This window comes from Theropithecus gelada, chromosome 16, assembly GCF_003255815.1.
Source record: "Theropithecus gelada isolate Dixy chromosome 16, Tgel_1.0, whole genome shotgun sequence".
NCBI classification, from domain to species: Eukaryota; Metazoa; Chordata; class Mammalia; order Primates; family Cercopithecidae; genus Theropithecus; species Theropithecus gelada.
The window spans coordinates 73031075-73055607 of NC_037684.1; the positions used below are offsets into that span (position 1 = coordinate 73031075).

Sequence of the window (24533 nt, forward strand, 5' to 3'; positions counted from 1 at the left end):
ATAAATGTCCTTAATAAATATGTGTATGTGTTTACACAAGTCATATTTTCCTGTAGGATCTCATCCCAAAAGTGAAGTTGTTAGGTTAAAGAAGTGACATATTTGAAATTTTGATACACGCTACTAAATTACCCTGGAAAAAGGATTCATCAATTTCATTTAACAGCAGTGTATGAAAATGCCATCTTCACATTTGCCAATATTTCCTATTTTTTAAGTAAAATATCAATATGATTGGAAAATATGGTATTTCATTGTTCATTTACATTTTTCTGATAACCAAGGAAGGCTTAATATCCTAGTAAAAGTATAAAATTTGTTCATCATGAATATTAGCCCAAATTTGGATTCATTTCATAGCACATAATTGTCTCCTGTTTTTGTTGTTGTTGTTGTTGTTGTTGTTGTTGTTTTGAGATGGAGTTTCACTCTTTTGCCTAGGCTGGAGTGCAATGGCGTGATCACAGCTCACCGCAACCTCCACCTCCCGGGTTAAAGCAATTCCCCTGCCTCAGGCTCCTAAGTAGCTGGGATTACAGGCATGCACCACTACACTTGGCTAATTTTGTATTTTTAGTAGAGGTGGGGTTTCATCATGTTGGTCAGGCTGGTCTCGAACTCCTGACCTCAGATGATTCACCTGCCTTGGCCTCCCAAAGTGCTGGGATGACAGGTGTGAGCCATCGCGCCTGGCCAAATGTCTCCTGTTAAATGTTGCTATAGGCTTACCTGTCATGCCCTTTCTTCTTCTTCCTAGGAAACTGCTGATTTAGTCCATCATCATTATTGCCAGCAGCAGCACCATGAGCTGGGTTTCCTGATAATTCTGTGCTATTACTTCTGTGCTTCTCCACTTCTTCTTCAACCTTGAGTGAGAGTTTGATGTTAAGGACAAGTGTTACTGCTTTATTCATGCAAATAACTTTTTTCTGTTTTCATTGATTTCATCACTTGACTCAGTTTAATTATCATAATTTTAGTCATTAAAATATTTGGTGTTTAATTTGATCATATCTGGAACTATCATCATATAATTGTAATTGTTATAATTTTATCATCAACATTTTTGTAAAGTTGGCTTCATTTCTGTTTCAATGAATGAGACAGAATTTTCCAAAATTTAAACAAAGGCCCTTCTTAATTTGTGCTTTTATTCCCAACCACCCTGCACTACGTATTATGAATTTTTACCTCATTTGACTGGCACAAATACAGAAATAAGAAGACAAAGACACAAAGCATGTCTTCTTCTGTCTTTGCCACTTGGCTTTCACATTAAACAGCCAGATTGAGAGGATACAACACTGTGGGGCTTTAGGAACAGAAAGGAAGCTTCCCCTTTTCTGCACTAAGCTATTCTTTTCTTCCACTAACTTTTGTCTTTTTTTTTTCATTTGAATCCTGGGATATCAAAAAGGTAAAGGAGCTTACTGAAATACAAGTCCACTGCAACACAAAAAGCAGAGTGAAACTGCTGAGTTGGTGTGGAATTCTGAAAATGAGATGCTTCCCAAATTTCACATTCAATAGCCATAAAAATCTATAGCTGGAGGATATACAATATAAGAATCTACTTTAGCCCACTGTCTATTGATGACTGGGCTAAACCCAAAAAAGAGTAAATGATAGATCCAAGCACCTAAAGTGCCATTACCTAGCATTTTGTGGCACCAAAAGAAACGATACAATTCCATAATGCTGAATCAGACAAATTCTGCAAATTAATCAGATAGGTTAAAAGTGTGACTTAGGCAAAATAATTCAATGCCTTGGCAAAGGGTGGGAGGACTGCCCAAATGAATGTAGAAGACTCAGCTGTTCACGTTAGCATCATATATTAAGTTTTCGGTGAGCATTTATGCAATTTATATGGAAAAATATATATGGCAAAACTTAATGTACTTTAATAAGCAACAAAACATAAAGGTGTGATTCAAAAGAAACAGTACAGAGTGGTTATATTAACCAATACGCTGGGCTTCTCTTCTAAGACAGCCAGACAGGAAGAGCTATGGTTTGCAGCACCAAGAGTGATCAACGCAGAAGATGGGTGATTTCTGCATTTCCAACTGAGGTAACTGGTTCACCTCATTGGGACTGGCTGGACAAGTTGGTGCAGCCTACAGAAGGCAAGCCGAAGTAGGGCGGGCCATTGCCTCACCCGGAAAGCACAAGGGGTCGGGGGATTTCCCTTTCCTAGCCAAGGGAAGCCATGACAGACAGTACATGGAAAAACAGGACACTCCTGCCCAAATACTGTGCTTTTTCAATGGTCTTAGCAAACAGCACACCAGGAGATTATATCTCGCACCTGGCATGGTGGGTCCCACACCCATGGAGGCTTGCTCACTGCTAGCACAGGAGTCTGAGATCGACCTGCCAGGCTACAGCCTGGCAGGGAAAGGGGTATCTGCCATTGCTGAGGCTTGGGTAGGTAAACAAAATAGCCGGAGAAGCTCAAACTGGGTGAAGCCCATCACAGCTCACCAAGGCCTACTGCCTCTACACTCTATCTCTGGGGGCAGGGCATAGTTGAACAAAAGGCAGCAGAAAATTCTGCAGACTTAAACCTCCCTGTCTGACAGCTCTGAACACAGCAGTGGTTCTCCGAGCATGGTGTTTGAGCTCAGAAAATGGACAGAATGCCTCCTCCATAGGTCCCTGACTCCTGGATAGCCTATCTGGAAGACACCTCCCAGTAGGGGCTGACTGACACCTCATACAGGCAGGTGGCCCTCTGGGACGAAGTTTCCAGAGGAAGTATCAGGCAGCAATATTTGCTGTTCTGCAATATTTGCTGTTCTGCAGCATCCGTTGGTGATACCCAGGCAAACAGCATCTGAAGTGGACCTCCAGTAAACTCCATCAGACCTGCAGCTCACGGAACTGACTGTTAGAAGGAAAACTGACAAACAGATAGGAATAGCATCAACATCAGCCGAAAGGACATCCACACCAAAACCCCATCTGTAGGTCACCAACATCATAGACCAAAGGTAGATAAAACCACAAAGATGGGGAGAAACCAGAGTAGAAAACCTGAAAATTCTAAAAACCAGAGCACCTCTTCTCTGAAGGATTGCAGCTCCTCACCAGCAAAGGAACAAAGCTGGACGGAGAACGACTGACCAGCTGACAAAAGTAGCCTTCAGAAGGTCGGTAATAACAAACTTCTCCGAGCTAAAGGATGATGTTCAAACCCATCAAGAGGAAGTTAAAAACCTTGAAAAAAGATTAGATAAATGGCTAACTAGAATAAACAGTATAGAGAAGACCTTAAAAGACCTGATGGAGCTGAAAACCATGGCATGAGAACTACGTGAGGCATGCACAAGTGATTCCATCAAGTGGAAGAAAGGGTATCAGTGATTGAAGATCAGTTTAATGAAATAAAGTGAGAAGAGAAGTTTAGAGAAAAAAGAGTAAGAAGAAATGAACAAAGCTCCCAAGAAATATGGGACTATGTGAAAAGACCAAATCTACGTTTGATTGGTGTACCTGAAACTGACGGGGAGAATGGAACCAAGTTGGAAAACACTCCTCAGGATATTATCCAGGAGAACTTCCCCAACCTAGCAAGGCAGGCCAACATTTAAATTCAGGAAACACAGAGACCACCACAAAGGTACTCCTCGAGAAGAGCAACCCCAAGACACATAATTCTCAGATTCACGAAGGTTGAAATGAAGGAAAAAGTGTTAAGGGCAGTCAGAGAGAGAGAGATCGGGTTACCCACAAAGGGAAGCCCATCAGACTAACTGTGGGTCCAGAAGAGAGTGGGGGCTAATATTTAACATTCTTAAAGAATTTTCGACCCAGAATTTCATATCCAGCCAAACTAAGCTTCATAAGTGAAGGATAAATAAAATCCTTTACAGACAAGCAAATGCTGAGAGATTTTGTCACCACCAGGCCTGCCTTGCCTTACAAGAGATCCTGAAGGAAGCACTAAACATGCAAAGGAACAACCTGTACCAGCTAGTACAAAAACATGCCAAATTGTAAAGACCATCGATGCTAGGAAGAAACTGTATCAACTAACGGGCAAAATAACCAGCTAACATCATAATGACAGGATCAAATTCACATGTAACAATATTATCCTTAAATGTAACTGGGCTAAATGCCCCAATTAAAAGACACAGACTAGCAAATTGGATAAAGAGTCAAGACCCATCAGTGTGCTGTATTCAGGAGACTCATCTCACATGCAGAGACACACATAGGCTCAAAATAAATGGATGGAGGAAGATCTGCCAAGCAAACGCAAAGGCAAAAAGAGCAGGGGTTTCAATCCTAGTCTCTGATAAACCAGACTTTAAACTAAAAAAGATCAAAATGGACAAAAAAAAGGCCATTATATAATGGTAAAGGGATCAATTCAACAAGAAACGCTAACTACCCTACATATATACGCACCCAATATAGGAGCACCCAGATTCATAAAGCAAGTTCTTAGAGACCTACGAACAGACTTAGACTCCCACACAATAATAATGTGAGACTTTAACACCCCACTGTCGATATTAGACAGATCAATGAGACAGAAGGTTAACAAGGATATCCAAGACTTGAACTCAGCTCTGCATCAAGCATACCTAATAGACATCTACAGCACTCTCCACCCAAAATCAACAGAATATACATTCTTCTCAGCACCACATCACACTTATTCCAAAATTGACCACAGAGTTGCAAGTAAAGCACTCCTCAGCAAATGTAAAAGAACAGAAATCACAACAAACTGTCTCTCAGACCATGGTGCAATCAAATTAGAACTCGAGATTAAGAAACTCACTCCAAACCGCACAACTACATAGAATCTGAAAAAAACTGCTCTTAAATGACTACTGGGTAAATAAGGATATGAAGGCAGAAATAAAGATTTTTTTTTTTTAAACCAACGAGAACAAAGACACAATGTAGCAGAATCTCTGGGACACATTTAAAGCAGTGTGTAGAGAGAAATTTATAGCACTAAAAGCCCACAAGAGAAAGCTGGAAAGATCTAAAATTGATACCCTAACATCACAATTAAAAGAACTAGGGAAGTAAGAGCAAACACATTCAAAAACTAGCAGAAGGCAAGAAATAACTAAGATCAGAGCAGAACTGAAGGAGATAGAGACACAAAAAAAAGCCCTTCAAAAAATCAATGAATCCAGGAGCTGGTTTTTCGAAAAGATCAACAAAATTGATAGAATGCTAGCAAGACTAATGAAGAAGAGAGAAGAATCAAATAGACTCAATAAAAAACGATAAAGGGGATATCACCACCGATCACACAGATATACAAACTACCATCAGAGAATACTATAAACACCTCTATGCAAATAAACTAGAAAATCTAGAAGAAATGGATAAATTCCTGGACACATACACCCTCCCAAGACTAAACCAGGAAGAAGTTGAATCTCTGAATAGACCAATAAAAGGCTGTGAAATTGAGGCTATAATCAATAGCCTACCAACCAAAATAAGTCCAACACCAGATGGTTCACAGCCAAATTATACCAGAGGTACAAAGAGGAGATGGTACCAATCCTTCTGAAAGTATTCCAATCAATAGAAAAAGAGAGAATCCTCCCTAACTCATTTTATGAGGCCAGCATCATCCTGATACCAAAGCCTGGCAGTGACACAACAAAATAAAAAGATTTTTAGATCAATATTCCTGATGAATATCAATGCAAAAACCCTCAATAAGATACTGGCAAACCGAATCCAGCAGCACATTAAAAAGCTTATCCACCACGATCAAGTCAGCTTCATCCCTGGGATACAAGGCTGCTTCAACAAATGCAAATCAATAAACGTAATCCATCACATAAATAGAACCAATGACAGAAACCACGATTATCTCAAATAGATGCAGAAAAGGCCTTCGACAAAATTCAATAGCCCTTCATGCTAAAAACTCTCAATAAACTAGGTACTCATGGGACGTACCTCAAAATAGTAAGAGCTAATTATGACAAGCCCACAGCCAATATCATATGGAATGGGCAAAAACTGGAAGCATTCACTTTGAAAACTGGCACAAGACAGGAATGTCCTCTATTACCACTCTTATTCAAAATAGTGTTGGAAGCTCTGGCGAGGGCATTCAAGGCAAGAGAAAGAAATAAAGGGTATTCAATTAGGAAAAGAGGAAGTCAAATTCTCCCTGTTTGCAGATGACATGATTGTATACTTACAAAACCCCATTGTCTCAGTCCACAATCTCCTTAAACTGATAAGCAACTTCAATGAAGTCTCAGGATATAAAATCAATGTGCAAAAATCACAAGCATTCCTATATATCAATAACAGACAAACCGAGAGCCAAATCATGAGTGAACTCCCATTCACAATTGCCACAAAGAGAATAAAACACCAAGGTATCCCACTTACAAAGAATGTGAAGGACCTCTTCAAGGAGAACTACAAACCACTGCCCAACGAAATAAAGGATGACACAAACAAATGGAAGAACATTCCATGCTCACGGACAGGAACAGTCAGTATTGTGAAAATGGCTATACTACTCAAGGTATTTTATAGATTCAATGCCATCCCCATCAAGCTACCAATGACTTTCTTCACAGAACTGGAAAAAACTACTCTAAAGTTCATATAGAACCACAAATGAGCCCACATTGCCAAGACAATACTAAGCAAAAAGCACAAAGCTGGAGGCATCACACTAACTGACTTCAAACTACACTGCAAGCCTACAGTAACCAAAACACCATGGTACTGCTACAAAAACAGAGATATAGACCNCTACGCAAATAAACTAGAAAATCTAAAGAAATGGATAAACTCCTGGACCCATACACCATCCCAAGATTAAACAAGGAAGAAGTTGAAAATCTGAATAGACCAATAACAGGCTATTAAATTGAGGCAATAATCAATAGCCTACCAAACAAAAAAAGTCCAGGACCAGATGGATTCACAGCCAAATTCTACCAGAGGCGCAAAGAGGAGCTGGTACCAATCCTTCTAAAAATATTCCAATCAACAGAAAAAGAGGGACTCCTCCCTAACTCATTTTATGACGCCAATATTATCCTGATACCAAAAACTTGCAGAGACACAACAAAATAAAAACAGCATTTTAGACTAATATCCATGATGAACATCGATGCAAAAGTCCTCAGTGAAATACTGGCAAACCAAATCCAGCAGCACATCAAAAAGTTTATCCAGCAAGATCATGTCGGCTTCAGCCCTGGGATGCAAAGCTGGTTCCACATACGCAAATCAATAAGTGTAATCCATCACATAAACAGAACCAACGACAGAAACCACGTGAATATATCAAATCGATGCAGAAAAGGCCTTCGATAAAATTCAACAGTTCTTCATGCTAAAAACTCTCAATAAACTAGGTGTTGACGAAACGTAGGTCAAAATATTAAGAGTTCTTTATGACACACCCAAAGTCAATATCTTACTGAATGGGCAAAAACTGGAAGCATTCCCTTTGAAAACTGGCACAAGACAGGGATGCCCTCTCTCACAAATCCTACTCAACATAGTGTTGGAAGCTCTGGCCAGAGCAATCAGGCAAGAGAAAGAAATAAACGGTATTCAATTAGGAAAAGAGGAAGACAAATTGTCCATTTGCAGATGACATGATTGTTTATTTAGAAAATCCCATCATCTCAGCCCAAAATCTCCTTAAGCTGATAAGCAACTTCAACGAAGTCTCAGGATATAAAATCAATGTGCAAAAATCACAAGCATTCCTATACACCAATAACAGACAAACAGAGAGCCAAATCATGAGTGAACTCCCATTCACAATTGCTACAAAGAGAATAAAATACCTAGGAATCCAACTTACAAGGGATGTGAAGGACCTCTTCAAGGAGAACTACAAACCACTGCCCAACGAAATAAAGGATGACACAAACAAATGGAAGAACATTCCATGCTCATGGACAGGAACAGTCAGTATTGTGAAAATGGCTATACTACTCAAGGTATTTTATAGATTCAATGCCATCCCCATCAAGCTACCAATGACTTTCTTCACAGAACTGGAAAAAACTACTCTAAAGTTCATATAGAACCACAAATGAGCCCACATTGCCAAGACAATACTAAGCAAAAAGCACAAAGCTGAAGGCATCACGTTACCTGACTTCAAACTACACCGCAAGCCTACAGTAACCAAAACACCATGGTACTGCTACAAAAACAGAGATATAGACCAAAGGAACAGAACAGAGGCCTCAGAAATAACACCACACATCTACAACCATCTGATCTTTGACAAACCTGACAAAAACAAGAAATGCGAAAAGGATTCCCTGTTTCATAATGGTGCTGGGAAAACTGGCTAGCCATATGTAGAAAGCTGAAACTGGATCCCTTCCTTACACCTTAGACACAAATTAATTCAAAGACTTAATTGTTAGACCTAAAACCATAAAATCCCTAGAAGAAAATCTAGGCAATACCATTCAAGACATAGGCATGGGCAAGGACTTTATGATTAAAACACCAAAAGCGATGCCAACAAAAGCCAAAATAGATAAATGGGATCTAATTAACCTGAAGAGCTTCTACACAGCAAAAGAAACTTCCATCAGAGTGAACGGGCAACATACAGAATGGGAGAAAATTTGTGCAATCTACCCATCTGACAAAGGACTAATATTCAGAGTCTACAAAGAACTTAAACAACTTTACAAGAAAAACACAAACAAACCCATCAAAAAGTGAGCAAAGTATATGAACAGACACTGCTCAAAAGAAAACATTTATGTAGCCAGCAGACACATGAAAACACGCTCACCATCACTGGTCATCAGAGAAATGCAAATCAAAACCACAGTGAGATGCCATCTCATACCAATTAGAATGGCGATCATTAAAAAGTCAGGAATCAACAAGTGCTGGAGAGGATGTGGAGAAACAGGAATGCTTTTACACTGATGGAGGCAGTGTAAACTAGTTCAACCATTGTGGAAGACAGTGTGGCGATTCCTTAAGCATCTAGAACTAGAAATACCATTTGAGCCAGCAATCCCATTACTGGGTATATTCCCGAAGGATTATAAATCAGGCTGCTATAAAGATACATGCACATGTATGTTTACTGTGGCACTATTCACAATGGCAAAGACTTGGAACCAACCCAAATGTCCATCAGTGATAGACTGGATTAAGAAAATGTGGCACATAAACACCATGGAATAATATACAGCCATAAAAAAAGAATTAGTTCATGTTCTTTGTGGGGACATGGATGAAGCTAGAAACCATCATTCTGAGCAAACTGTCACAAGGACAGAAAACCAAACACGGCATGTTCTCACCCATAGTTGGGAATTGAACAATGAGAACACATGGACACAGGGTGGGAAACGTCACACACTGGGACCTGTCGTGGGGTGGGGGGGAGGGGGTGGAATGGCATTAGGAGAAAGACCTAAAGTAAATGACGAGTTAATGGGTGCAGCAAACCAACATGGCACATGTATACCTATGTTACAAACCTGCATGTTGTGCACATGTTCCCTAGAACTTAAAGCATAATATATAAATAAATAAATAAAAAGATATCAAGGCAGAAGAGGTGAGGCAAGAAGGGGAAGGGGTGAAATTGGTGGCATGGAGGAGGAATTTTACAATGTGAGAGAGGAAATGGAGAGGGGACAGGAGGGAAGGAGACAAAAGCGAAAGAGGAAGGGAGGGGAAGAAGAGGGAGAGGAAGCCAGAAGGAAAGGGGGAGGAGGAAGCTGAGGAGGGGCGCAGAATGGAGCTTGAATCTCACACGTGACATAGCACCCTATGCAACAGACAAACCATGTCTGGAATTTCCTGTCTGCTGAGCAACACCATTGAACCCAGATGCAGCTCTCAAGTTCATGTTCAGTCACACATGTTCCAGTCAGAGCTCTTAACTGAACTTTAAAAGACACAAGTCTAGGCCGGGAGCGGTGGCTCATGCCTGTTAACCCAGCACTTTGGGAGGCTGAGGCAGGTGGATCACTTGACGCCAGGAGTTCAAGACCAACCTGGCCAACATGGCGAGATCCCTCTCTACTAAAAATACAAAAATTAGCCAGGTGTGGTGGCTCATGCCCCTAATCCCAGCTACTCGGGGAGACAGAGGCACAAGAATTGCTTGAACCTGGGAGGTGGAGGCTGCAATGAGCCAAGAGCATACCACAGCACTCCAGCCTGGGTGACACAGAGAGACTGCATCCAAAAAAAGACACAAGTCTATTATTAGTTTAAAAAGTATCCTTCTGGTGGTATTTCCCCCCCCCCATATATATAAAATTGCCCTATTGTGCAATACTCTCAGAGCACTGGGGGATATTTAAAAGCATTACACTTACCAAGGGATACACCCAGGCACTTTCATCCTTTTGAAACAGAATGTCCTCTGTGGTGCTGGACATCAATGACTGCCGGGAGATCCCTGCTTTGGACTGGATGTCACATACTCTCCTTTCTTGTCCCTCCTCTCTGCTTTCTGGCTCCAAGTCCCTTCTTTCTCGTCCCAGTTCATCTTGGGGCATCTGGTGGGTTATCTCCTGAAGTTCTCCCGAGGGCTGCCTTGCAGGGGAACTAATCTGTTGTTCCTCAGGACTGATTTGATCCAAATCAAGAAATTCAAGATCTGTGCTCAGGACCCTTAAAAGCTCATCTGCATCCTCTGCATCCTCTGATTGTAAGGAAGGCTCTGACTCGCTATGTCTCTGGGATTTCTTTAAAAAGAAATAAAAGATCATGATTCCACATACAGTAAAATATATATGTTAAAGTGTATATACTTGTTGTTGAAAAAGATTTAAAGTGGTCACAATGGAATTGTAAGTTCCAACAGTTTGAGTTAAACAGATAAACCTGAAAACACGAAAGCACAATAAACAGATTCATTGGCCAGGAATATTTGCTGTAGCTCCCGGGGCTGGACACTTTTTTTTTTTTTTTTTTTTTGTAAGAGATGAGGTCTCGCTATGTTGCCCAGGCTGGAATGCAGTGCTTGTTCACAGGCACAATCCTTCTACTGATCAGCATGGGAGTTATTTATGACCTGCTCCATTTCTGACCTGGGCCAAGTTCACCCTTCCTTAGCCAATCTGGTGGTGCCCCGCTCCCAGGAGGTCACCATATTGATGCCAAACTTAGTGTGAACACCTGAACGGCATAGCACACTATGGCCCAGAACTCCTGGCCTCAAGCGATCCTCCTGCTTCAGGCTCCCGAGTAGCTGAGACTACAGGTGTTTGCCACCATGCCCACCAGATACATTTTTATATCACTTCTTAGTCATTGCTTCCTTTCTACTGTATTCCCGTCTGATTGTTAGCTGCATCTCATCTTTAAGTCAGTTAAAGGAAAAAGCCCTCAAGCTCATCACATTTCCTTGAGCAATTTTCTTGATGCCTCTCGTGGTTCTGAAGGTCACATGATATATGGCTAAATGAGTTTCACAATCCACATGCCAGGTGGAAGACTGACAGAGAGACTTAACGTCAATTAAGAAACAAAGATTACGAGAAAGTTTTCCTAAACTCCTATTACTTAGAAATCATCTGTTTCTATACACAATTACAGATTTAGAGAACCAAACTGTATGCTTTTCATAAGCTATTCCTAAGTGGAAAATCAGAATGGACCAGATAATTAATAGAGAAAAACAAAGAGTGGAAGCAAGTAAAACCCTACCTCTTTCTGAAGCTGAACGTTTTCTTTCTTCAAAGCCAGGAACATTTCTTCCACCCTGTCAACCTCAGTCTTAGGCTTTTGCATGTCTTGCTGTAATTCTTCATGTAGATATACTTCTGATGTTCTGTCAGAATCTGGTGGTAAAGAACTCAGATTTTCTAATTTAGGTTTCAGACTTTTATAGTTGTTTGTACTGCAACTGTCACTATTTTGGTTCATGTTTTTTGTCATTTGCAAATCAAACTCTTGGCCTTCTTTCATTTCAACTGTAACCTCTTCTGGGTTCCTTGCTTTCTGAATGCCTGCATCATTACTAAAGTTTTCATCCATACTAAAAATATGTTCAATGCCTGGTTTGTTATCACTGTCATAGTCTAATTTATTTTCATGTAAATGAAGCTTAGAAGATGACTGGCAAGCATGTTCCAGGGACCCAGAGTATGGATGAGAGTATGGATGGATGATACTTTTGAGACTGGGTTCATTTTGTTCAGGAAACGTCTCGAATACCACTGAGACAGACACTTCAGATGCATCTTCTTCCACACAACCAGGTATATTATTTGTCAAATTAAAGGGAATGTCTTTTACATTTGTTTTTCTCATAGAGTTATCAAGTAGTGGCTCTTCCTCAGGACAAACCGGAATTTTGTATGTTTCACGAATTTCACCAAACCTCTGCTTTAACTCATTTGTGACAAGTTTTAATTTGTTTTTCCACTCTAATTTATCTTGTTCAATCCACATTTCCTCAGACTTTTGTGCATGAGGAAGTATTGAATATACAGGTATATCCTCTCTATCAGAATCCTTAGCCATTTCCGGTTCTTGAGACATTTTCTGCAGATGCAAAAGTGAAAGATTAATTTGCTTGTTTTGTTTCTCGGGTGCCTTCTTTGTCGGGCTACATGTTTTAAAAACAGCTTTGTCCTTACGTAACAGGTATCAACAAAGAAAAATTCACAAATAATTAAAATGAAAATTTAACTGTTAAACTTTTTAATCTAGGTTTAGCTACTCCCAAATCACTGGCTTGTAACTAAGAAAGGAGGAGAAAAATATGAACCAGCAAACTTAACTTTGTCACTGTTTGTTTGGAATAAACTTAATTCGTTATGTGTTAAATCTATCAAAAACGAATTAGCAGATGATTTCTAGTGTTACAAAGGCTTCCTCACTTGAAAAGTGAGCCCCTACAGTACATTTAAGTACTCTTTCTATAGATTACTAACAGGAGTGTAGGCAATCTTTAAATTATTAGGAGCCCGAATCAACATCCATCAGAAAGAAAAGCAAATTCTTAAGTTTTAATTCAAATTATATAATGTAACATCATAGGGTTGTATGTCTAGACTATCTTCTTCAGCTCAGTTCTAACATATACTACGGTCCCCTAATAACACTAACTAAAACTTTAAAGGTAGTATTTACTAAGTTTCTGCATCTAAAAAGTTAGAAAGTTATTGTTTGTACCCTAATACCAAAGATCTCATTCTGCGAGGTACGATTCCCTTCATAGGCAGTTGGGTTGATTTCATAACCCCACTCTCACTGAACGTAGACTCTGAAGTCAATGAAAGGCCACAAGGCAGAGTACATCTTTAACCTTGGCATTAATAACTGGCAATATAAAACTGCAAAATTTGAGCCACTGGCCATGATTACTCTTTAACCATGAATCCAACTCAGTGGCCATCACTGTTAAATTGTTCATAATTTCTGTTACTTAATAATATGATTCAATAATTGATGTTACCTTCTTTATCCTGTAAGGATATTGTAAGAATGGAAGAGCAAACAAAATTCTGGAATGTTTGCCTCTACTCCAAGGGTAAATATTATAAGTTATGATAGATTCTAACAATATTGTGTTTTATAACTAGTTTAAATGTATTTAAAATTAAATATTAAGTAAGGATCTATTGATTCTCAAAGGCTAGTCTGAGAGGTAATTTCATTTGGGCTATCTTACATTATTAAAGCAAAAAAAAAAACCAGTATTAAATCAGAAATTTAGATTTTAATTTAAATGTTTCCACACCTGTGGCTGCTTATTTTCATGTCCTTTAAGTCTTTCTTGCTCTTCCTCTGATGTCAGCTCCAAGTCTTGTTCTGCTGTGAAATCCAAACATTCAGTTAAATTACTTAGAACAGTTAGATAAAAGACATAGTCTTTATAAAAACAGATTTTAAATTACATTTCATTTTATTTCATAAATTGAGAGTTTAAATGAAGTTTAATCTTTAGTGGATACTTACTTCTTTAAGAAATACTTCTAATTCTCCAAAACTTCAACAAACCACTTTCTGGGAGACACTAGATGCCACCAGGTTAAAGAAATACAATCATCTTGAAGATCCACTCACAGATTCTTCCACCCAGCATCAATGAACAAAGCCATCACAAACAAAACACATTTTGGAATACAGTAGCAATATTATTAGGCAATGCTGCATACTGTTCTCTACTTCATAATAGTACCTTATTAATGATTTCCAAAATGACTGTGGACACCTTTATCGGTGTACACCCTCTTCCTAACATCTGAAATGTTTCCCTGTAATATTCTGACAAATGTATTAATATTTTCATCTTTTAAAACAACTTTTAAAACAGACTGCTAAAAATAAATAAATAAAATACAATAAAATAAAAAACGGATTGCTAGGTGAAGTTGACCCTGATCCTGGCTATCTTTCCCCAGGTAAACAGGTATCTAGGTATCTCCTTCCCTGGGGCTGCCCTAGAACTTTGCTGATTTTTCTACTGCATCTCCACCACCCAAACTGTCAATTGCTTTAAACATCTATTCCCTTTGCTCCTTGACTGTAGGGAACAATCTTGAAAATTATCTTTGTACAAGGAGTCATTATCTATTTTACTCAGCAATTATGTATTGAGTCTGGCTACGTCTTAGGCACTAGGGTTTAAAGAGTGAAAAGAAAGCATATCAGAGATGACTTTTCTAGAGATCCTGCCCAAGTTGAGACTTAAAGAGTGAGGCTAGCTAAATTAGAAGGGGTAGGGGGTAAGAAAGAATGAGAGCATGACAGGCAGCAACAAATGGCGGAGAGAGGCCTGAAAGAGTATATGTATTTGCCTACAATAGAGGGATGAGTGAGCAGGACCCGACCAGCAGTTCAGTAAGGCCAGAGAAAGGGCACACAGGGGAAAGGGCTAAAGATGGAGAGCTGAGCGGAAGTCACATTATGAAAGCCTTATGTATAATTTTAAGGTGCTTGGACATTAATGTTCGCAAGAGTGGTCCCTGGTCCTACGTGCATTGGTAATAGACCACTGTCAATGCCAAAACCAACATCCCTAGTGAACACATTTATTAACACAAGGTGGTAGCTCATGTGGACACAGGCAAGAAGATACTATGTCTCAAATTCTCAATGATTCTCATTAACTACTGACTTGGAAAGTCGATTCTATAATACATAAACTCATAGAAACGATAGGAAGTCACTTAATATTTGCTTTTGGAAGGTGTTTTGTTTTGTTTTTTGGTTTTGTGTGTGTGTGTGTGTTTTTATTTTATTTATTTATTTATTTATTTATTTTTTGGAGACAGTCTCCCACTATTGCCCAGGCTGAAGTGCAGTGGCACAATCTCAGCTCACCGCAACCTCTGCCTCCTGGGTTCAAGCGATTCTCCTGCCTCAGACTCCCGAGTAGCTGGGACTACAGGCATGCACCACCACGCTTGGCTAGTTTTTTTGTATTTTTAGTAGAGACAGGATTTCACCATGTTGGCCAGGTTGGTCTCGAACTCCTGACCTCGTGATCTACCCACCTCAGCCTCCCAAAGTGCTGGGATTACAGGCGTGGGAAGGTGCCTTTTAAGTTATAGCGCATATAGTTATAACTAACAGCTGTGAATTCAGAGCTATGAAAATAAAGCAAAGAAATCACATTGTGTTTGAGTCAGCAATCTTTAGGTCTCTACTGAGTTATCCTAAATATAATCCTATGTTAGTCCCTAAACATACATAGTCCCTACTTTCTAAATATAATCCTACTTCCTAAAGAAAACCATGCTTTCCCCTAATTCTCTGTTATCTAGATGTTGCTTTGGTTAAAGGAAGTTTACAAATGTCCTGCCAAAAGGTATTCTGTTCAGTGCAAAAGGAAAGTAAACACAAAGCACATTTTACCAGAAAATGATTTTTTTTAAGTCAGAACTATAGCACTATGCAGCCAAGCAGAGGCACTCTAGGACTGAATTCTCTATACTTCTTTGTTACCTTCTTTGCTCTCTTTGTTTTCTGGTAGCTGTGATTGGCACAGGTCATGGAGACTATCATTCCCCGAGACGTTCATCTTTTCTTGTTCTGTTAAGTTCATCTGTCCCAATTCTTTGGTTGCTGACTGATTTTCAGGCATTGATGGTGATACAGATGGACACTGATCATCAACGTTCAGAATCTTGGATTTCTGACAAGTCTTATCACTAACGGTCAAATTAGTAGGATGCCAATCTGAAAAATCCGAAAATGAAGTTTTCATTTATTAGGATGTAAATAACACAATAATTTGACCAACTTGTGTACATGCTTTCTTCACAGAAACAGTCCCACGTCCTGCTCTCTCCCACAAACACATTACGCATTTGGGCTTATTATATTTTATATGTCCTATGCTGCAATTCATTCAGAAAAGTTTAATTGACTATCATCTCTCACTTTTCTACATTTTTACTGTTTACTATTACTTACTTTTATTCACTCAGCAGTCTCTATTACATATTTTGCTTTCCATTAAGATATTTCATGGATATAAATTTTTTATATACAGAATTTATGTCTAACCATTTTAAGCTTAAATATACATGACAGCACTATGTGTATGTGTTGTAGAGACAGAGGATTTCTAAAAACTCATAATAAAACTCATAATAAATATAATTTTAAAACTATTTTAATTATAATGAGATGGTCTTTCCTCAATGCACCACTATCTTCAGAATTTACTTTCAAATACTTGGATAAACTTCATACATTTATTTGCAAAATGAGAGCCGTAAGGGCCCTAACTGTTCCCATGTAAAAACAGGACTAGTGTAGGACCACACTAGATCCAAAGAGCACACAGTACCATGCACACAGTACCATGACACAAGAAAGGAACATATATATATATATATATTATACATATGTTATGTATAATATACATGCATTCCTTTTTCCTATATAAACAAAATTGTGGGGATTTAAATTTTTTTTAAGACAAGTGAAAGAAAAAAAGCCAAAAACACAGAAGTGAAACGTTAAAGTCCATTTCATCATGAAGGGCGCATTTATCCACAACCACATATGTGGTTTAAAATGTTGGGTCTAAATTGTGATCTGAGAATCCCTGGAGTTCAAGATCCAGGCAGGGGGTCCAAGATGTCAAATAATACAAAATGTTATTTGCCATTTTCACTCTTGTTCACTTTCAAGTGTACAGTGGAGCTTTTCATGACATGGTGTGTCATAACATCATAGCGCTAATGGTGACTGGGTCAGAGTTCTAAAGGCTATTGGAATGTATGGCTGTGCATGCTCGTTTTTCAAATATTTTAGTTTTTATTTCTAAAACAGTAAATATCAAAAGACACAACCGACTTAAACAAAAGCTCTTTGGAATCTGCAATCATTTTTATTTATTTTATTTATTTATTTATCATTATGAAGAGACTTTAACTGAGATCCAGTCATTTAATAGAAAACCAGAGCTTCCTGTGTCAATAAGGACTGATCTCAAAAATGTAATGTGTCCAGAGAAAAGAAAGTTGCCAACTTTGTAGAGTGTACAACAATTTATATATACTTTTAAGACATGAAAACAAATTCTACATGTTATTTATGACCATGTAGATATGTAATAAAATGTTTTAAAAGGGAATGGTCATGATAAATGCTTAATTCAGGGTGTCAGTTACCTCTAGGCAATAATATTTAATCATATAAAAGGAACTCCAGGCCAAAAAGTTTCAGAATCAGTGTTTTAAATGACTGTGTCCACCATATAGTTATTAAGGAGTGATTGTTTTCCTCATTTTTGATAATCAAAGATACCACCCCCCCCCCCAACACACACACACACGATCTGCTAACCAGAATATCTGACTGGCTTAAAATCATCAGTATAGCCACACTATGACGAACTAATCAAACTTAAAAGCACAAGTCACATGTTGGCAAGTAAAGTTTGTCTTATCTGATAAGTTTTGGTGCTCCACATTCACCTTATATTCTTTCCACCTTCCTAATATCCCACTCCTCCTTTTTCTGAAGTATTATCTCATTTTACCACCCTCCATCATATCCACCTGCTTCTTTTCCCTTCATTTACTCCCTATACTCTCTGCCTTCCACATTCTTTATTCCCCCTTTTACTCTTGTCCTCTTCCTTCTATCCTGACACTGCATATCTAGGGTTCAGTACTATCCACAGATCTAGGCATTCACTGGGGGTCTTGGAACATATCCCCATGGATAAGTGGGGGGAAACTGTACATTTGGTTGTGTAGGTCTACAGGTGCTGTGCTATGTTATATGGTAAAACACAGGGAAGAGACCAGGGACAAGGATCTTTGCAAAGACTTTTCAGCTGCCAGTGGAGAGAAAAGCTCAAGGGAGATCAATGTACTCACTCTCACTAATCCTCTTCTGGGGCAGATGCTGGTTAAGTTTACTTAGTTCTAGCTGTTTTCTCTAGCACAAACAAGGCTCAAATTCACCTACGATTTTACCTCCCATGGAAAGAACCACTGGAAAGATCACTCCCTTAAAGAGCTTATTCACTCTGAGCTGTACCATTCATTCAGAGAGAAGCTTAAGAAGAAACACTGCCATGGTGGTGGCAGGTTTCCAGGGAGAACTACCTGATATGAAAAATATATATGAACAGAACTATCAGCTCACTCAAGCTGCCAGAATGTGCCAACAGTTGTCAACTCTCTCTGGTGAAAACAAAATTATTTTTCACTTCTTGTAAAGCAAAACACTGGTATTTCTTATGACAGAACATCTAGTTGTAGATGAGCCATGTTATAATAATATAAACTTTTCAAGCTCATCCCAAAAAAGAAAAGAACCAGTGAGGAACGTATGTATCCACCTGTAGTATTCACTGCCTGATCTTCTTTTTAAGTGCAAGGTAAGTATGCAAGACTTTGTGATTCCAGTTTTATAAAGTCCAGCTCTTGAGATTACCCCGTCCCATCATTAGAGTCTATCTGGACCCATCCCCTAGAGCACGATGGTCCAGTTAGTGCTCTGCAGTACTGCATGATGCCATTTTTCCCCACTCTCCCCATTATGTGGCAAATGTCTACAGAAATCACGCTTTCTCAGCATGTCAAGTCATATGCCATCAGCTCCTATTCTGATGAAAAAAAAAAATGAGGAAAACAAAGGCAAGGATAAACAACATTTACAATGACAGAATCCAATTACTATGGAACTTTATTGTTTAAGTATTCAAAAAGATATCCACTGTTTTATTCCAACTATATGACTAGTCTGGAAAAAGCAAAACTATGGAGACAGCAAAAACACCAATGGTTGCCAGAAGCCAGTGGAGAGGAAGAGATGAAACGGTGGAAGACAGAGGATATTTGGGGTAGTGAAGCTATTTCGTCTATGATACTACAAGGGTGTATACATGCCATTACACATCTGTCCAGCACCATAGAATGTACAACACCGAGAGTGAACCCTAACATAAACTGTGAACCTTGGGTGTGATGTGTCTGCCCAGATAGATTCCTCAACTGTAACTCTGATGAACTCTGATGGGGGGTACTGATAATGAGGGAGGCTGTTCATATGTCAGGGGTCATGGGGAGTATGGAAAAATCTCTGTACCTTCTCAATTTTGCTGTGAATCTAAAACTGCTCGGAAAATAGTGTTATTAATTTTAAAAAACATACTCACTGAACTTGCTATTACCCTAAATTATAAAAAGACAGAGTCACCTTGAAAATTGCAGATCACTAAAGATCAAGGTAACAGAATATGAGTACTATCTCCCAAATTGAAGCATATAAAAACACATAAAGCAATTAATTTTAATTGCATACTTAGGCAAAAAAAATCGATAAAAATGATTGAATATCTAATCTTATTTCATAATTATAAACGGATTTAATGCAATATGAATCAAAACTGGTCCATCCATGTAAATAAAATGAAAGATAATTTTTATTCTAATTTTAAATCAGAGCTTATTATGCCTATTTTATCCCACAATTTTACTGAAAGGTTAATCAGGTAAGAAGGAAAGATTATAATTATTTAATATTGCCATAGTAACTTATGTACAAATACCTGTTAAGTATTCACCAAATGTCAAAACTGTAAGCAGCCTTGCTACTTAATATGAATGATGTAACCGAAAGCAGTATCATGTTATGGTCTATCATATTATTTGCTATTATATTACATAAAATTTTAAGATAACATCAAAAATTTAGTCAGGGACATAGCTTCTGGGCAGCAAAGATTTCATATAGCAGGCAAAAGACATCCATCCTTAGAAAGGCTTGCTTGCGAGGCTAGTCCTTGGCTGGTGTTTGGGACCTTGAATTTGATAGGGTTCCTGCCATTCCCTAACTTAGAAGAAGGAAATGGCTCACTGTGCCTAAACTGTTCGTGCAAATGTGGTTTACTATGAACAGTTAATTTCCTCCTGGGAGTCTAGAATTTTGTCACATGTGAGGGAGAGGAGAGGTTGTCTATGTGACTAGCCTCCCTGGAAAACATGGGTGCTGAGCCTCTAATGAAACTCTGGTAAGGTAGACAACTTTGCACATGTGTCATCAAAATTTGAGGCTGCGGGACCTAAGCGCATCCTGCTAACTACACAGGCGACAACTCCTGTAGCTTGTGCCTGGCTTCCTCCAGACTTTGACACATGCACCTTTTCCCTTTTTGAATTTTGCCTTGTGTCTTTTCACTGTATTAAATACAATAAATCAAAGCCCCGAGTATGACTGTCTGCTGAGTCCTCTGAGTCCTGTGAGTACTTCTCAGTGAATGATCAAACCTAAGGCGGTCTTGGGAACCCTTGATACAACTGCATTATACAACTTTTTTTATTGTTTAAGTTGATGTGTTACATGTGACTACAATCAGAAGGTTATTTCACAGAATATCTTTCCCTAATCTGCTTATTGTTTATTTTTTGACATTTGCCTTGGAGATTCCTGTACTTCTATATCCACTGGACTAAAAGCATTAAAAATGTATGAAACAATGATGTCAGAAAATAATTTTAAAAAGCAACAATCCTATTTTAACCCAATTAAGAAATAGAAAATCTTGATGACTGACAATATGTTCTACAGTATAAAAGTTTCTGGAACAAAAAATTAAAAGATCATAGTCAGTTTTCTCCCACTCAGTAGGGTTTAATTCATTTTTACAATAATCGTGCAGCAGGTCACGTGCGGCGGCACACATCTGTAGCTCCACCTACTTAGGATGCTGAGGCAGAAGGATTGCTTGAGGCCAGGAACTAAAGCTGCAGTGTACTATAATCACACCTGTTCAAAAAATAAAGTCCAAAAAAGCCCTGCAAATAGTGGAACTCATCAGTAAGAATCAACAGGACTTTTAACTTATCTGGCCAGGAGAAGAGATTTATCTTGTATATAGATGGTTAAAGTGTGGTAATCCAATTGACCACATATTCTAGTTAAATCGCAGATTACCAATTGCTGAAGAAATGTAATACCAGAAAAGCACTTCACATTTACACTATGTCAGATAAAACAATTTGTATTTGACAACCCAGAAGACACTTAAAATCGTGGTAGACCATCATCATTGTGTCATTGTGGTGCAGATATACAGAAGTGCATTTGAAATGTGTTCTAATAGTATTTTCTTTAGGGATGAAATTCAAAAGGAAGCAGTAAGAGCAGAAATATCACAAGAGGGTAAATGAAAAGGGAACTGCACCAACAAAAGGAGTCAGGCACTGACTTTCCTACTGATGTGACCAATATTCCCCAAGTACTGAGAACTACTACATTCAGCATTTCACTTGATATTTTTCTCCCGGACATTATATTAGTTTCCTGCAATCAAATATTTTTTAAATGTTGGTTTGTCTAAACTGCTGGCCTGTAAACTATTTCTAATCAAAACCTAAAACTGTGTCAAAACATGGCTGTATTACAATTCCATGTCAGAGGAAGGATATATACGTGCATCTGGCAGTGGCTTCCAGTAGTTGCTGTCAGATGTTTGTTTGGGAATGCATCCAGAAGAGTTTATCAAGGACTTGAGTACAAAACAAGCATTCCACAAAAAAGCAGGTGAGAAAGACTACAGTTTTCCTCACAAATGACCTTAGGTTTAGACAATTCTAGGGAAATGGTGGTACATTAACTCACCAGGCTTGACCATTTTCCCTGATCCTGTACAGGGAGCTGCTGCAGTTACAAAAGTTAGGGACGATCTTGGTAGGTGTAGTCTTCCACATTTGAACACCAGAAGTACTGATCACATCAACAGCAAACCCCACAACTCTATGACTGTTCTTTAGAAGAGAGTGCCACCGAAGAGCTTTTAAAAAGTTAACTCATTTTACTTTTTAGTAATCTTACTGGTTAGAATTGATACTCCCTCCTTGAAATTCTCATCTTTGTAAATTTTTGCAACATCACTTTCTGATTCGTCTCCTCTTTTTCCTTAGCCACTGCCCAGGCTTCCTTCCTAACTCCTCCAGGAAATGCTGATATTCCCAGGGTTCCGTCACTGGCCCTCTGCTCATTCTACACCTTTCCCATCATGGGCAGGCTCACTCAGATCTACAACTTTGCCTCCGTTATTCCAAGTCAGCAACTCCAACCTCAGAGTTCCATCTCCAGCCATAAAGATTTTATCCAATGACCTACTGAAAATATCCTACATGGACATTCCAGTAAACTCAGCAATGCAGAGAAAACTGTTAGTCATGGCTGCTGACCTGCTGCTCTCCTCTCTACACCTGAAAACTGCCTACTCCTTCATGCCCAGGTTAAACGCTAGGGCACAAACCAGAAACCTGAGAATCATCTGGGATTTCTCCCTGTTCCCTATGTTTTTACATTCAACAATCACTAAATCATTATTAACCATACCTCCTTTCTGTATCTGCTTTATATTTCCACCGCCACATGTTTATTTTATATTTGTATTTCCTAGTTAAACATGGGCTTTTAAGTAGTGGCTTTTATAGGGAAAAAAACAACTTTTAATGTTATTTCTTAAACAAACAAACAAAAAAGTTTAACTAAAATAAATGAAAAAGGCATCATGCCAAGAAAAAGACCAACTTTTTAAATGAACAACTGAGCTCCTTAACCTTATTGATTTCACCATGGATGGGTGAAAACCTCACCACAGACTAATACTAGTCTGAGGACAGGACAAGGAAACTATAGCTCTGATAACTGCAAATGTTTCCTTTGTTTCCTTATCTCTTTATGTGGTTATCTTCCAGTTACCCTCCATATGAGGGGTCAGCAAACTATAGGCCATGGGGCAAATCCAATCTGCCTTATAGTTTTGTAAATGAAGTTTTGCTGGAGCTCAGTCATGCGTCTTTGCTTACCTATTATCTATGACTGTTTTCATACTTTAACGGCAGGGTTGAATAGGAATGACAGACCACATGAAAAAGCCCTGTACAGAAAAAGCTCGCCAATTCCTGCTTTTTTTTTTTTTTTTTTGAGACGGAGTCTTGCTCTGTCACCCAGGCTGGAGTGCAGTGGCTTGATCTCGGCTCACTGCAAGCTCCGCCTCCCGGGTTCATGCCATTCTCCTGCCTCAGCCTCCCAAGTAGCTGGGACTACAGGCGCCCACCACCGTGCCTGGCTAATTTTTTTGTATTTTTAGTAGAGACAGGGTTTCACCATGTTAGCCAGGATGGTCTCGATCTCCTGACCTTGTGATCCACCCGCCTCAGCCTCCCAAAGTGCTGGGATTACAGGCGTGAGCCACCGCGCCCGGCTAAATCCCTGCTTTATACCATAACCAGAATGCCCTAATACTCAAATCTAATCATGTGACTCCCCAGCTCACAATTCTCCAATGAATCCCTACAGTAAACATTGCTGTCTCCCTACCCAATAGCGATTCCCTGTTCTGTCTTGCTGGAGAAACACACGTCTATTTGGATATCTATCATGCCAATAGCCCTCCCAACTCCAAAAGAAGAAATGATTATTCTAAGCTCATCACAATAATTACATTTGCTTTCCCAGTGCCTGGTTCAGGAATGAGCATGTGGTAGGACCCAGCCAATAAAATGTTACAGGAAGTCCACCACACACTTCTGCGTCTTCTCCCTAACTAAAAGAAACATGCAAAGAAAAGCCACCCTTTCAGCCTTCAGATAATGTCAGTGAGACCATAATGTTTGGAGCTGTTGCTAATTAGTCAGCCAAGAAAACGGACGTGAACAAAACACTGTGATATCACTGAACCGTCAGAAAACTCTGGTGCCTACTGTTTTAGCCACTGTTAATTAGGTCATCCAGTATTTTCAGCCCAAAGCATTCTGCCTGGTAAATTTCCCATGGCCTGCGGAAAAAGATCTACTTGTTTCTTTTTCTTTTTTCTTTTTTCTTTTTTTTTTTTTTTTTTTGAGACAGACTCTTGCTCTGTCACCCAGGCTGGAGTGCAGTGGTGCAATCTCGGCTCACTGCAGCCTCTACCTCCCAGGTTCAAGCAATTCTCCTGCCTCAGCCTCTTGAGTAAATGGGACTACAGGCATGAGCCAGCACGCCTGGCTAATTTTTTTTTTTTTTTTGTATTTTTAGTAGAGATGGGTTTCACCATGTTGGGCAGGATGGTCTTGATCTCCTGA

General features: G+C 39.0%; 1 protein-coding gene across 1 annotated transcript in view; it reads right to left on the minus strand.

The window, feature by feature from the left end:
- Positions 1 to 24533, minus strand: part of LOC112610185 (coiled-coil domain-containing protein 144A-like) — a 90088-nt gene that overhangs the window by 58629 nt on the left and 6926 nt on the right. The window contains exons 3-6 of the mRNA XM_025363509.1: positions 15931 to 16164; positions 13721 to 13794; positions 11680 to 12519; positions 730 to 866 (exon numbers count right to left, since the gene is read on the minus strand). Coding sequence (XP_025219294.1) covers positions 730 to 866; positions 11680 to 12519; positions 13721 to 13794; positions 15931 to 16164 — 1285 coding nt within the window. The remainder of the gene's footprint in view (positions 1 to 729; positions 867 to 11679; positions 12520 to 13720; positions 13795 to 15930; positions 16165 to 24533) is intronic.